At 42.3% G+C, this 16,168-nt stretch overlaps 2 protein-coding genes across 2 annotated transcripts; one reads left to right on the top strand and one right to left on the bottom strand.

Moving 5' to 3' along the window:
- Positions 1 to 67: 67 nt before the first annotated feature.
- On the top strand, positions 68 to 4,700 carry PPM1L (protein phosphatase, Mg2+/Mn2+ dependent, 1L; the record flags this gene model as incomplete). Its single annotated transcript, XM_010075781.1, has 2 exons — positions 68 to 229; positions 4,354 to 4,700. Coding segments are annotated over 2 exons (509 nt in total), but the record flags the coding sequence as incomplete, so codon positions are not given.
- A 10,160-nt stretch (positions 4,701 to 14,860) lies between these two features.
- On the bottom strand, positions 14,861 to 15,823 carry B3GALNT1 (beta-1,3-N-acetylgalactosaminyltransferase 1 (globoside blood group)). The gene has a single exon (XM_010075780.1). It carries the CDS (start codon positions 15,821 to 15,823, stop codon positions 14,861 to 14,863), a length of 963 nt encoding a protein of 320 aa, XP_010074082.1.
- Positions 15,824 to 16,168: the final 345 nt, after the last annotated feature.

The following is a 16,168-nucleotide window of genomic DNA, read 5'->3' as shown; positions in this document are numbered from 1 at the left end:
ATTTTTATATATATATATATATCCCCATGTTTTTGTTTTGCTTCCCATTTCTTTCTGTTTTTTCCAGGTACAACTTGTTTGATCGCCCTGTTGTCAGATAAAGAACTCACGGTGGCCAACGTTGGTGATTCGCGAGGAGTCTTGTGTGACAAGGATGGGAACGCTATCCCCTTGTCACACGATCACAAGCCCTACCAACTGAAAGAGAGGAAGAGGATTAAAAGAGCTGGTGAGTCATAATGTTTTTGCTTTGGATTGAAGGTTCATCTTTTTTCTTCTCTACTCTGTCAATAATATAGACTTTTCCCCTGAGAGAGACTGAAAAGTACTAGACTGAGGCATCAGCAGATAAAATCTTCCATTATTAATACAGCACTTTTCAGTAGGATGTCATGGCACAGACAGAAATGGAAGCAGACTGACCTATCCCTTAATGAGCCAGCGTCGGAGGAAGAAGAGCAGCCTTCATCTTCAACAGCCAGTTGACCATCCCAGCCAGTTCCCTTGTGATCTCTGCAGGGAGCAAATTAATAAACAGTAGCAGCAGCATTACGGGCTTCTTTACATCAAACCGTGGCAGCAGCCTTTATGTGAGAGGCTGAGTCTGAAGCTCAGTGAGGTTTAGTTCCTAAAATAAGCAGTACATTAATCTAATTAATCAAAGCTATTTTTTTTCCCCTTATAGTGACTGCTAATGAGCACAAACATGTAAACTGTAGCAGGAGTATAGGGAACGAATATAAGAAACAGAAACCTTTCCGCAATGAATCTTTCTCGCTTTCATCACTTGTCAGTTTAGCGACCTTCCGGGCTAGCAGTTACGTTTGGATCATCAAGTTTAATAGCCAATTCTCCATGAATTTGTCAAAGTCTCTTTTGAACCCATTTCTGGTTTGGCTCCCACAGCAGCCTGCAGCAACAAATTATTTGATGAAGAAAAAAAATTCATCTTGTTTGTGTTAAACCTACCGATGAGCATTGCCTCCAGAGATGCATTCCCTCTCTGCCTCCACATCTTTCCCTGTAAGGTGGAAATAACAAGTTTTACCCTGAGTGTAAAACACTTTTAAAACCTACAGGTGATCAGTAGGCTCACACCAGCAGAAATGCCCACACGTGCGCAGTGTGTGCTTTCCTCTTGGTTTGCTTTTATTGCTGAGGAGGTGTAAGAGCAGTGGGACCCTTTCTATCCAGCCTAGTGACTTCATGAATTCACTTCTCTGTTACCTATTGTCCCGTTGTATTATCATGATCGATATGGCCACATCGTGCTGTTAATCTACAATCCAGTTTCTGCTGAATACTTTGACATTTTGGAACATCCCTTCTTTACATACAGTAAGTGTAAAATGGAAGCAAAGTGCCCAAATGGAATTATCAAACCTACATTGCTACTGTGACAGAAGTACCTGACTTTTTTCCACCAGCTGGATACTTTCTTGTCATGTAGAACTGAAGAAAGTGACAATAACCACATCATTATGTTACATTTCAGTTTTCCAACTTAACATTGCGCCATCAAGCTGCACCGTCCAGTGCCCTGTAGGTAGTTATAACGTGACTGCACATTTGTGTTTGTAGGATTAGATTTCATTTAAAAGTGAAATCCATATAGCCACGGTTGAGAAAATATCCTTCAAACCTCAGTCTGATATAAATCAATTAGAGGCAGCCTGAAATGGCAGCTCAAAGAAAAGCGTGACTTGCCCTGTGCATTTCAGTGGGGTGTTGACGTTGGGATGACAAGTCTGAACTAATCTGTCATTTTTCGCTGCCACGGTGGATGTTAAGGAGGCTCGCTGCTAGCTGCTGTCAGTGGTCAGGAATTAATTCAGTCCCTCTCTTTTCCCCACTGCCAGCAACTGCATACGAAGTCTTAGTCAAGCCACAACTTGAAAAAAAATTGCCATTTCTCAGTCGGATGTGACTCGAGCAGCTCTCGCACTGAAGCCCCAGAAGCCAACACTCAGGTTTCTTGTGGGAGTTCCTGCAGTGCAGCGAGGGGTCACTGGTACCCCAGCCCACAGCCAAACACCAAAAGGAAAGGCAGTAGCTAAGAGAAGAGGGCAGGGCTCTCCGTTTTGAGATGAGGTGCTGCATCGTGTGGAATTACCTGCCCCGCAGCGTGGCTGTGCAGTTAATAGCACCGGTTACAGGGTCTGGGTCAAGACTGACTCGTCCTTTCAGAAGATGCCGGCTGATGCACACGCATCTTGCAGCCGAATGAGAGTGGGGACCCACCTCTCTGACCCATTCCTGTGGGATAGGAGAATCCATGTCCTGCCACCAAGGATGCTGGTGTCCCCAGAAAAACACAAGGAATCTCCTTCTGATCAGGAACTTGAGCAATGTATCAGCGTAAGACAGTGGCCTTGAAACAACCATGGGTTTGGCTTGTGAAGAAACACTTGATTGCAGAGCCACAAGGTGACAGTCACTGATGGAAATTTAAGTCATTCACCTTGAACATAATCCTTAGAGCTCAGCTTTTGCTAACATGCAAAACGTTTGTGCGGTTGCCAAAAGGCTTCTATTTCTTCAATGCCTTCTCCAGTGGCAGCCAGCACTGCAGAATGTTTGCTTTTCCATGGGCATTTGTATGTATTCTGTAGGAATGGCTTTATAAAAGAAAATATTACAACAGACACTTCAGCAAATCACAGGAGTTCAGCTTGTGCCGTAGGCAGTTCCAGGTGCCACGTGAGAATGGCACCGAAAGCTCACTTTGCACACGTGAGCACAACCTGCAAAGACTGGAGTAAGTGTGCTGCGGCTGGTCAGCAGCATCAGCTGTCTCCTCTGCGGGTACAGTGACGGGTGCAGGCAGTGCTGTCCCCTCATTGTGTGTAAAATGTCTGCTTAAAACTGCCTCTTCTTAACTGCGTTTTGCTTCCCCTGTCATTCCAATGCGTACACATGGTTACGCTCCAGTTACTGTAGCCCTCATCACTTATGAAAGATCCCCGGGCTGGTGAGGAGGTGGCTGTGTAACCCTCAACCGAGGCGCCCTCAAAACCTCCAGCAGCATCTGGAGGAGGTTTGTTTGAGGGCACATGTAAGAGGAGCTGCAGCAGGCTCACCCGTCCTTCCTTTTTTTTGGCTATGGAAGGAAACATCTTCATAATGGAGACTCCTCAGAAGTACTCATGAAAACACCCAGCTAAAAAGTTGTGTTTCTGCTGGTTTTAACACAAATCTAACTTTCAAGCTTTAAACAACAATGAATCACTAAATGAAATGTGGTTTTGCGTGAAAGCAGAAGGAATTTACAGATTAGATCAGCCAGCCAGGAATGGAAATGCTATCTGCAAATTTAGGTGACAAGGTGACTGAAGCATAGGCTGAGTGCAGAGCTGAAAACATTCTGATAACTGCAAACAACAAAGACATTTATAAGAACACCAAAGCAGACAACTTACAGATATAAAAGACAACAGTTCACCTAATTTTGTTACACATTTTAATGGTGCATGCTTGCAAATTATGTGTCCTCAAGTGATTTTTCATTCATGTTGAGACGAGAGGAATATTGCTGTGGAACAGTGCGGACAGTGGCACGCACAGGAATTGAAGGTGCCTAAATTTTACTCTGACCTCGAACACTGTGTAGTTCCACAATCACACTGTGCAGCAGCCAGGTGCTGGCTGTGTCAGAGTCATCGATCTCAGTGTAAAACATATCCCACTCTAGGCAACCCCTGAATAGAATATTTTCAGCTAGCCTTAATCCAGGTGATGGGAAAATCAGTCAGATCTCACATGGCATTTTTCTGACTTGAAGTAAAATTTTGTGATGTTTGTTCACAACAGTTTTTTGGTCCTTTTTGACACAGCTTATTCAAGGCAGGTTGATAGAAGAGCCTGTAAGTAGTTTTTTTGCATTTGCTTCTTTGCTTTACACCTTAAAAGTGAAACGTAAGGCCTACTGCAGGGTGTTTTCAGTGTTGTTTCCTTCATAGATCTTCTGAAATGGGGAAAACGTGAACTACACAGAAAAAGGAGGTGTATTTCACCTGCTTTCAGTATTTTTGTTCTAGCATTGCCACAAGGCTGTGTGAACAGTAAGTTGTGCAGTACAGGAATACCTGTGTTCAATACGTTGCACATTGCCAACTTCTCTGCTTCAGCTGTTTCAACCGCACTAGCAACCACAATCCAGCTCTTCCCTGCAGCGCACTGAGATTTACTTAATTTACTCAGATTTACTGAATTTGTATCTCCTGCTTTTTGAGATATGTAACATCTGTACGCCTCAAGATTCTGCAGGATGAATTTTTGGGTGGGTCTGGTAGGAAGGCAGAGAAATGCTTTAACTTTAAAAGAACTGCTTTAAGTGTTGGTGTTTCTCTCCAGGTGGTTTTATCAGCTTTAATGGCTCCTGGCGCGTTCAGGGGATCCTGGCCATGTCCCGCTCGTTAGGAGATTACCCTCTGAAGAACCTGAACGTTGTCATTCCCGACCCTGATATTCTTACCTTTGACCTGGACAAACTGCAGCCAGAGTTCATGATCTTGGCGTCGGATGGTCTGTGGGATGCTTTCAGCAATGAGGAAGCTGTCCGATTCATCAAGGAACGCTTGGATGAACCACACTTCGGTGCAAAGAGCATAGTTCTACAGTCCTTTTACAGAGGATGTCCTGATAACATAACAGTGATGGTGGTGAAGTTCAGGAATAGCAGCAAACCAGAAGAACAGTAATTACCGGTGGTTCTCTGCCTCACTCTGAACTTAAAACAAATTCTTATATTTTAAACATAGTAGAAAGCTCTAGTAAATACCGTTAAGATTCTACACAAAAGGGACAGATCCCTCTGGTCTTTGTTCTTTGCTTAACAAAAGGAGCAATACAACAAATACATTCTGAGTGATTATAAGAATTAAGTTTGTTACCATGTACCTGTCCCCTGTGACCTTGCTGCTCCTTAGAAACTAACTAATCATCCATTTCAGAATTTTCTTTACAAATCCTGTGTAGACTTTTCATTTGATTCCTCACCTCTCATTTCTAACAGTCCAGGGTTCGTTCAGATGCACAGCAGGGTCGGGACAGTGCTGCTGCTTAATAGCAAGTGATAGGAACGATGCTGCTTTCCACTCGTAGGCGTGACTCTTCAGAATGATGCTCTCATGTTTCTCATCTCTTTTCTTTTTTTAATCTGCAGTGATAAGGTTGCATACGAAAAGGTTTCCGATTCTCGGCCTGTTATTGATATGAAGGAGGAAGAGGAGCCAACTATTAGCCTGCTGTCACAGAACTGGCTCTCTCGCTTTGTTTAACCTCCCCCTCCCCTTAAATAAATCCCCGCCAAGTATGTGATGAGGTAGAGTTAACAAATTACCTGAAGCCACATGTTTATTCAGTCTGTGCGTTACTCCAGTAACATTTCTTCTATGCCATATTGTATTCAAACCAACTAACGTTAAACTCCACCAAAATACTCTGAGGCTTGACACCTTCTATATCAAAAAATCGCTCTGTTGTGATAGGAGAATGTTGTTCACTGAGACTCACCCTTACGTTAGTTTTTTGGCATGGACATTTCATAGGCATGTAAAGAAAGTAATTCAAGATAAAATTAATTTTGTCAGTGACTATTTGGAAAGCTAATCAAAACATGTCATTCCTTAGAGCTACCTAGATGGAAGTCAAGCCTACTAAAGACTTCTTTGTACCACTGCAGTTGAACTTCTGGTGTTAATCCAGGGGAAGACCACTTCAGAACCATTTTTTGGTATAATGTATAAATGCCAGGCAGTGTCATTGCACTATCAAGATAAAAGCTTGTGTTAAAGCTAGATAAAGATATGTTTAGTTCTAACTTTCAGTATTTAATTGTATTTTGGAATCTGTGACTACTGTAAGTTTAAACAATGACAGTCTGAGTTTGCTCTACACCTGGTAACTTCGCTGGCTGCTTCATGATGGAGAGGCGGCAGCACAGAATGATGGGGCAGCACGGGTTAGAGGAGCAGGGCCAGGGCCCAAGGTGAAGGGTCGTATTTTGGATGGCTCACTTGCCCGTATTGTGTTTTATAATCATCCTTGGGATTCCCTCCCAGCAAAATGTGGTCCTGGATAATCCGTTGAAGTCTCTTGTCTTCAAGGTGATGGAGGTTGTCAGTATTTGGGTCCTGAGGTGATTCAGGGATATAATACATTAACTAACATTGTCGGTTTCTTGGATAAAGATACAACATTACTTGGTTTAAAAGCTGCCTGTTTCTCCTCACCCACCTGTAGCATTTTTGGGCAAGTGGCCAATCCTGTGATGTGCTGTGTTTGTGCTGAGCGGGTGTGATGTCTCTGAAGAAAAAGATGAAAGAGCACAAATTCTGCTCTCTGCTCGAGAAGGAATGCCCATTTTAGTCTTTTCATTTTTGTGCATAGGTTAGCTCTTCCCAACAAACTTCTGTCCTTTAGTTTGTTTGGAGATAATCACAACTCCTAACTGGATCTGTTGCTCTTACCAGTGCAACTCAATTGTATGTGTATCCTTTAGCAGCCTCTTCTCGTCCCAGACTGGGTAGAGCCCCTTGACTCTGAGGAACAGACAAGTGAAAAGCAGAAGGATGAAAGTGTCCAGCATCCTCTGAAACCAGCAGGCACACAGTCTGCACTGCTCCTTCCTGGGGGGATGCAAGGTTTCGGACTTTCCTGAACAGTGCATTCAGTGAATTTGAAATGCAACTTTGCAGTTAAATTGAGCAGCTAACAGGAAATGTTAATAATTGCAGAGTGCTTCAGTTATTTTATTTTGAAAAGGTATTTGAGGTCAGAACACTGTGAAATGAAAACCTTGTGTGATATTTTCATGGGAGTGCTTAACCATGTACTCATAGTGCCACAGCAGCAGTATCGAAACTGCTCCAGGCAGAGCTCGTGGTGCTTGTAGCGTTTGCCTTTCCTTTCTCCTTCACAGATGATGTTTCCGTTGTACTGGCTTTTCTTTGGAGGACACAGCCTGGATGGTTGTCAAAACAGCTGCCCAGGGAAAAGAGGAATTAGACTCAGCAGCCCACAAACTCTAAAGCAGAGGGACGCTCGTATAGCAGAGACATCACTACTAATCCTTCACAGGCATTTGAGAGGTTGGAACTGGAACAATGGTCAGCTCCAAAAAAAAAAATATAGACTAAGGCCACTTGAGTGAAAAACTGGCTGCCACTAAGCCTCCTGCAGCTGACGTTCTCAAGGTTAGCAAGCGTTGCTGAGGAATGCCCAACCTTCTCCTGAGCACAGCTCGCTTTCTGGTTGCTCTGCACTCAAGAGAGACAGGAGAGTCGGTGGCAGGAATCGTACGCATTCACAGACTCCCCAGGCAGCCGTGAAGAAGCAGTGGGAGGGTGGCTCGCTCTGGAAGTAAGCCACACTCACGGGACTCGGGAAAACACGTAGTGCTGTTTTGCAGACTTGGCTAGATGTTTATTCCCAGATTCATTTATTCCCTCACTCACAGGCCCATCCAGGCAGTTACTGAATCAGCCCCATTTCAACCTCTGCAGTTGCAGCAATAGTTGTTTCAGCACCTTCAGTGTTCTGTGCAACACTCCCACCTTTCTAGTAGCTCTTTCCTGGCCAAAGACATTCATGCCAATGATCTCTGGTAAGGTTGTTGACTTTTGTTTTTATTACTTTAAAAAACTAGTTACAGCTACTTTAGGTTTGAAGATGAATGACTAATGGAGATGAGAGGCCTTCTGCAGTCTTCCACATACATGTGCAGTGCCTCCCTATGCTCCCTGCTACAAGTCTTCTAAGGAAGTTCTTATCCAGATCTAGATAGACATCTGCAACTTTCCAGTCATGCTGCTTTGTGCCAAATTCTGTCGCGATACATCCAGCTGTTGGATGACAAGATTAAGTAATGTACATATTGCTTATGCAACCTAAATGATCTATGGTCTGATCCTCCACTGCCTTAATAACCTACCTTACATCTGGAAAGGGTTGCCAGACACTGCAGCCAGAAATATCCCTAGAGCAGCGCGGCAGAATGTGTTACAGCATCGCAGTGGCAGTACTCACGCTGTACTCAGGGCTGCTTTCCTGCCTGGGCACCTCTCCAAAAAAAGGAGATGCATTTTGGTTAGAGTGGCTTGCACACATCTGAGCGCTCCCTCTTGCTGTATATGTTTATGGAAGTTTTTTTGTTGCTTAAACCCGAATAGCTCCACTGGTGACATCTGTTCGTCAAGTAAGAGCATCACATGGCAGAAAACTCCTGTGTTAAGTTGCTGCCACAGAGCATCTTTTGTATGGTCCAGTATGAAAAAGTGCACCTTGTAATTAGTCATCTGAGCGGGCAGTTAAATGAACGTGGGCTCTTCCCAGCGGTATTACAAGCAAAGAGTTTAACTGACGTAGTACATTTCAGACATACTACCAGTTAGCTTTTCATTCCGACTATAGACTACCGCTTCGGTTCTCACTCTGATTATACACCAGACGGGTTTTAGGAAGGCTGCTCGTTCGTATAGGATCGGGCTGTCACCTTCGCCGTTTGTGGCTCCCGGTACGATTGTGGGGATCCCGGTCTGGGCGCCAGCCTGGTTCAGTGGGATCACAGCTCCGTCTAGTGGCTGGCCTGGCTTAGGCACGGTAACCGAGCAGTATTCCCTAAAAAATAGTTGCTCTCTTAACCCGTGGGAACGGTGTGATTTAAGGTCTCCTCCCCCCCGGTGCAGAGTTCGCCATGAGGTTGCTGCAGACCTGCTCTCAGGCTGAATGTCACAGCCGTGCTGACACAGCGCGGGCCGAACGCGTGACACAGCCAAGAGCCGCGGACACTCGGCTGCTGAACGCGCACAGCAAGGTTTGGCACACCGCCACCCTGCCCCGCATCCCCTGCGCGGGTGGCTTCGCAGCACCGCTGAATGTGTTCTAAACACGTGTTTGTGGGATCCAGATGTTGGGCAACACACCGCAGCCATCCCGTTAGGAAAGCCGCGAAATCATCACTGGCCTCAGGGGTGGCAGGAGAGAATATTTCATGTCATACACAATGTATGCCACTTCTTTTGTTGTGACATCCAGCACTACTGCTCTGGGCATATAGCTCCTGTCTCACCGGGAGGGATGGTCGCAGATGCCATTGTGAGGATTGTGTCAGCACTGCAGTCCTACAGTTTCTAAACAAAACTTGAAAGGAATGAGCCTGTTCTATTCAGTAGAATGTTTGGATAAAGTAAATGCCATCTATCATAATGAAGTATTATCTACTGACTTGTGAACTGCTAATGTTACTGCAGTATTATACCATTTACAGAAGGTAAAATTAAAAAAGGTCATGAAGTTTTCAGACCACAGAAGTTAGTACTAAAGCAGTGCATCAGCTTGAAGTAAGTGTTTGCTACATAAACACTAACGCTGTATCTTGAAAATAAGGTTTTGTTGTTCAGCTGCCTCAGAACAAAGGACATCCTTGCTTTAACTAATAATAATATATTGCTAATGTGTCTGATACTTATTTTACACAGAGAAGCATTTAGTAAAGTGATTATACTAAAGAAAAAAACCTCACTAGCCTTTCATTGTCTAAAGTAGGTTTTTAGGCCTCCGTCCTGAAATCTGTCTGTACAAAATTGCAAGGTTAAATTTCAGAATGTTCTGCTGAAGTCTGACAACTGTATAAGCCAGAGCTGCTCCCCCTCAGTGTTGTCAATATATTTATAAATTATCTTTCTAATCCCGAGGACTCATCTCGAAAAAGATATATACCATTTAAATCACCTTTATTTATATAGCGCTGACTGTGTAAGGCTTAGGTAAGGAGCTGTTTTACATATAGTTTTCCCTTAGAACAAAGTTCTAGGTATCAGTTGTCTCTAGTTCTGTATGATAGTCTAGATGCTCTATTAAACAAAACATGTGCAGTCTGAGCAGTTGAAGCCGACCTAAAACCATAGAGGCTCACATCAAAAGCAATTCCCGAGTGAAGTTTTGAAATCCACTTTAATGAGCAGGTCAGCTCCTATGGCTGGTCTGCTCAGTCTTAAGGAAGAACTCCAAACTACTTGAGCAGTAGGGAAATTCAGCACTTTTTCTGCATTTCAGAGACCAATCCTTTATTCCTTTAAGCCTGTGGAGACTCATCGGTACTTCTAGGGACACATGCTCAGAAATCTACTTCAGCCTGTATTCCACCAGGTCAATTAAATGAATCATCAGGTATGTTGTTTGAGAAATCTAAATGCAGGACTGTCAAACATTGCTCTCCAGGAATTCCTACACTGTCTTCAGGGGTGTGAGAGCAATACAGATGAAACTACTTCATCTGCACTTCCTTTAACCTTGGTAATAATGAGAGTCATGACATCAAGCTGCGTGGACTGACAGTCGTGTACCTGCTTGGCATCCCTGTGCCACCATGCTGGCGCTGCCCCGGGAAAGCAAGCTGGCTCCACATCGAGCGAGGTGGCTCCTGTGCCTTGGCCCATGCACCCCGCTGGCTTCGTCTGTTGTTGATGACAGCAGACTCTCATGCCAGAACTGCCAAAGTCCATCTGTGATTTTAAATTTCGTCTGGTAAGAAAAACTTAGTTATGTTCAAAACATGATTTATTTGGGAAAAGTTCTTTGGAGTTAGTTCCATTCTGCACTGAATCTCTACACTGCTCTTGGGTAAAGCGTTCCTGTATGCATAAGCGAGGTACAAAACGTAAGCAGTGGTTAGCAATGTTGGTTTTACAAGTGAAATCCATTTTCATAAATTTCAAACCCATCTACCTTGAACATGGCAAACTGCAACAATCGCGTGACTGTTAAGTACAAGGTTAACAGGAGCAGGGACTGGAAAACCAGCTTGAAAACCCGTACTGTGTGACAATTACACTGAGCGACTGTAAAACCACCTGTAGCCAGTGTATTTGGAAACGCTCGCTAAGAAACGATTGAGACAGACTCCTTATGAAAATGAACCGCACATTTAGAACTCTGCAGGGTAGGTCAGAGCTTTATTAACAAAAATCCTACACAACACACAAGATAACAAAACTGCAGTGTTTAAGCAATCCATCTTGGTTAACGACAGCTTCCATTTAGTACAACACAGCTGTGGTATCATAGGAGTTTCTTCAGGCTTCTGTGCTCACTCAGAGCCAGAAGGGGAGACTGCACTTTACTCCTAGGTGGAGGACCACCGCAGGCAAAGCTTCACTGAGGGGAGCAGCTAGGGCATCGGGCTGAGACCCATCCCGCTCGGGATGGATGCGACACCTACACACCATCGTCTCTCACACGGTAAAAAAATAACTCATTCAGAGTAATGTGGCCTGGAAAATTCATGTGCTGCACAGCAACTGTGAGAAGGCTAGAGGTAAACAGAGCTCAGAGATATAAACCATCTCGAGAGGTCGCTCAGGGTAGACTTTAAGTCCTTATTTTATAGGAGGAGAACTAAGTCCCATAACAGCAGGCAAGACAAACTACTGTAACACAGGTGGTACTTCCTCATGTGAGCTGCAGGTTGACACTGCCTTTAACTGAGAATCACATAACAGCAGCATTTCAGAGAGACTATACTTTCTTTAATCCTGTGAAAAAAAGTGGCTTCAGAGTTTTTAGAAACCCAATATATAAATAGCAGAGGAGTGGGCTTTGTTTTGGTTTACAAGTTTAGGTTTCCTTAAAATGTGGACTCAACTACATATTAAAAAAAACCCAACAAACTCAGCCATCTGCTTAGCTTTACTTTTTCTTTCCTTCCTCCATGGAGTACTTGTATTTGCATATGGTTTACAGCCCAACGTGCAACACACAGTAACTGCATTAAACCTGACAAGCTTCTAACAGAGGCTGCAGAAAGCTTTACACCTCTCTCCCTGCCACCTCTATCTTAAGCCAACTGCAGAGTACTTAATAAAGTGACCAGAATGGTACCCACTAGTCACATGAAAATGGAGATGAATGAGAATTTGAAAAATAGGGAGCAAAGCTCTGCCTCCCAAACCCCTTCAACATACCTAACATCACCAACAGACGTGCATCAGGAACTTGGTGTCATGTTGTTTGGTTAACCTTCAATCAGTTTCTAGGCTAAATTTGCAAGAAATATGATAAAATCACATTATTTATCATGCACCCATGCCTTCATGAGTTACTTACAATGAACTTGCATTGAAATGCTTTAGTTGTAACTAGAAAACATAAGGAAAAACTTAGGAAAAATTCCTATTGAACTGATCATAGAGAATAATGCCCCTAAATTTGCAGCACATAATATTTCACGGTTTATTTTGAACTTGTTTGGTCTAAAATGCACTCAAAACATTTAAGCATTTTGACTTTTTAACTCTTATGAACTAATACACAGGCAACACAGGCTTGAAATTTTTCACTGTAAATCCCTTTTGCTGCCCACCCAGCAGCAGTGCTCAAACACCTTGGACCAATGGATTATTAATATTATCATTATTATTACTGGGCTTTTCAAGTTAGAAAGCCCCACACTTGCACATCAAAATCACAAGTACTTGGAATTCTGATTTAATCTGGCTTGCTGAACCACTTGCCTGCACGAGCAAAAGAATCTTAGTATTTGGAAAAAATCTTAGCCTGTGATGTAGGCTTTATTTTTAGTACAATATTGTAGGCATACGCAATAAAATCTGGGCCCACCACTGCCTTTAATGCTTCAGTTCACAGTCTTAAGCTTTTTTTACTACTTGCATGACTGCTCACACTAGAAACTTCCCTGATATTTACTTTAAGCAGAAACATTAACTTAGTTATGAATTTTATGGTCTTTTAAGCAATAATGTCAGACTCAAATACAAACCAGGTTTGGAAATTAGTTTTTTTTAAACAAGAAAAGGTGCGGGAATATTGTACAATGTAAATTTCTTGCAGAACTGATGTCACTTTAGATTACAATTTCAGGTGGCATAAACAGATCACTGTGTATAAACCCACATTTGTGAAAGCAAAAGCCTGGTAATCTATGATCAGTGTTATCATCCAGGGGCACAGGTAGAAAAATTACCTTGTGTGGTGACAGTTGCATTTTTATCGCAGTCCTGCACAGCCATTTCTCTGGGATACTCGGTTCTTATTCTCCCAGCAGGAGCACTGTCTGCTTTATCTGGCCAGTTTCTGAAGGTTGCATAGTCTTTCGTAATTACATTTTTTTGAAAAAGCAATACAAACTGTGCTGTAGTATCAGTGTTCTTGTGACAAATTATTTATTTCTAAACACTTAACATGGCAGGCTTATAAAAAATGGAGGGGTTTGGGTTTGGTTGTGTTTTTTTTTTTAAGCTGTATAAACAATCAAAGAACAAGTTAAACATTTCTCACAGAGCTCTCAGGATCTGACCACAATCAAATAACAGATCCTAAAACCACTGTAACAGCTGGAGTTTTACCTCTGTTTCTAGAAATACAATAGCATTCTTCCCTCAGTTATGCAGTACTGTATCTTTAGCTATTTAGTTTTAAAAGAAATGTATTTTTGAAAAACTTTTACCTTCTTAACATGCATTCATAGAACACTGACATCTGAAATACCTGTCTATATTCTCCCCAAGACCTAATTTTTATATCTAAAAACCCCACATCCTATAATTCCATCATAAAACCATGTGCCATTGCTGAAAAGATAGCAAAATTCAGTACTGACCATAATCACAATGAAACAAAAAACCTGGTGAAACCTCAAACTTGGTACTAGAGGTTTCTGCACCTCTTCTAATTTGTCTCTAAGAGACGATCTGAAAGACAGCCAAATGTAAATACATCATCACATTGTAGCTGTAGTACGGTGGCAGTGCTCTGTCATTCTACATGTACAGGATGTAACTATAGTATTTGCACTGTGTAGTGGATGTGTCAAGAATAGTTATGTTAATGCAATTGCAAATTCAGTGTTGTTGTCTCTTAGAAGGGTAAAGTACTGAAAACTTGGCCTTGCTGATACGAATAAAGTGATTAAAATACCCGTCTTTACATAAACAGAGTAGTTTGTCTTCTTTAAGAAATAAGAATCTTACAATTTCTTACTTTTTTAATTTTAAGATTCGAAGGAAGAAAACTATTTTAGAAACAATATAAATGCATCTGTTTTCATCTTCCCTGCGTGGTTCCAAAACTCGGGAGATGCATCAGTACCCACTCGTACGTATGTACGTATGTGGGTTTTGGTGATCCCGATGTATTGGTGTGTAGCAGCTCAATGGCACATGAACCCCACTGCATCCAGCCCTCCAGCAATCTGCTAACTTTATCAAAGACACCAAAGCAATTCTGCTTTATCCATCTATAGACATACCTAGATGTGTACAAAGTGCATCACATTTTCCGCATTTCCCATCGGCTTCTGCAGACGTCACAAGATCCACAGGCTTGTAACATTGAGAACAGTTACAGAGGCGATACTTCAAATGGGCAGGTGTAACACTCCCACAAGGACTAGAGGCGATATGCTGAAATGTCGTTGGGCAGAGGACAAATATGTGAGGGTGGCAAAGGATGATGATGCAGTTGCAAAAACAATTAAAAAATCCAGGTAGGAATCTGTGAAGCATCTTCAAAGCTTGTTTCTTGGCATAAACATTATTCCTCAGTAACATTTTGTACATTCCAGAAGATTAATGTAGAACTCCCATGGCTACAGCAGACCATGTGGAGAAGTGTCAGAGGAAGATAGGACAGCATATTGCAAAGTCTCCTGCATGTGTAGGATACGTACATGGAAAAGTGTGTTGTGAATTCCTCAGATTTTTACTTGAGTGGTGGTTTTGCCCCAGCACCATAGCCCTCCTCCAGTCGAAGTCATCTCTACAGCTGTGGTTTTGGTCTGTGTTGCCCTGTACTTTAAACGTTTTTACATCAAATAGGTTTAAGTTTACGTATCAATACAGAATCAAAGGCAAGTAACTGAAGTGTTTGATGACAAATCCTGCCAAAACCTGATTATTTCACTCGATGTAATGCCATGCACTGCAATCAAATGTCTATACTTACAGATATCAAAATTAATTTTATAAAGAAAGAATTGTTGTTTATCTTCTGGAATACTGATGTTCACTTTAAGTATATTTAAGCAAATTCCAACATAAACATCCTCAAATTTAATAGGTTTGATATGACTCATCAGTTCATAAATCCTCAGAGCCAGTTTTCCATCCAAGATATACCCCATCCCACTGCAATATGGAGGATACAACCGGAAAGGGTATTCATCGTAAGAGATGTATGTTTTTTTGTAAAAGCCTCTGTAGGCAAAATTATCTATAAGAGGATAACCAGTGAAAATATTTTCTGAGGAATTTAGCTTCAGAAGAAATTTTACCAAGTTAGCAGTGTTGATGAAGACATCGGCATCAGTCTTCATGAGGAATCTGGCATTTGAACAGAACTCGGTGACCCACCTGAACGCCATGATCGTTTTCAAGGTGAGGTTGTTGTAAGTGTCCATAAAATCTTGGCAAATTATGTCACCATAGAGGATGCTTTCATCTTCTACCGACAGTGCTGCAGCATCGTCTTCTCTTTGAGTGTCTTGACCTAGCAAGAACAGGGTTAGAATTCGATGTCCCCACCAGAAGTTTTGAGATCCCCACGTTATCCTGATGGCCTGCCTTGACTTCACGTCCTTAGGATGTGAAGACACCAAGATGACTAGAAACGGATTCACGTCTTTGCATTTCACGCGTTCCCGCAACGTGAAGAGGTAGCGTTGCTTGTAAATCGGTTCGTATTCATAGAAATACATAAGGTTTGTACGCTCAATCACAGTGTTGGAAGAAAAAGTTATGTACCACATTGCTACGACAGAAAATACAAAGAGAAACAAAAAAATCCATTTTAATGTTCTCATATACATGACAGTAACTGGAACTGGGCAACTACTTTGCAGAAGTGCGTCAGTGACCTTCAAAAATCTGTACCACAAGTTCTGAAGCATGTTTCTTGCTGAAAAAGAAATTAAAATACTTGAATAATAGCATTCTGAACACTACTTTATATTTTCTTTATCTTAAGTGTCAGTTGAAAGCATGCTATAATATAATGAAGATAAAACCAAGACTCATTGATCCAGCTGTTGTACACCATGGCCCAGCAGCCTGCACACCCCAAATCAATTTTGTATCCCAGAAACAAGCTGTGCTGATGCTGAGCATGGTATGGATTGAAACCTCAGAGCTTTCACCTTGGAAATTTGCCCTAC

Source organism: Pterocles gutturalis, unplaced genomic scaffold (assembly GCF_000699245.1).
Source record: "Pterocles gutturalis isolate BGI_N339 unplaced genomic scaffold, ASM69924v1 scaffold51707, whole genome shotgun sequence".
NCBI classification, from domain to species: domain Eukaryota; kingdom Metazoa; phylum Chordata; class Aves; order Pterocliformes; family Pteroclidae; genus Pterocles; species Pterocles gutturalis.
This window is presented reverse-complemented; position numbering and strand designations above follow the sequence as displayed.

Coding starts and splice junctions, on each gene's coding strand:
- B3GALNT1 (XM_010075780.1), bottom strand. CDS start 15,823: ATGTATATGAGAACATTAAAATGGATTTTTTTGTTTCTCTTTGTATTT.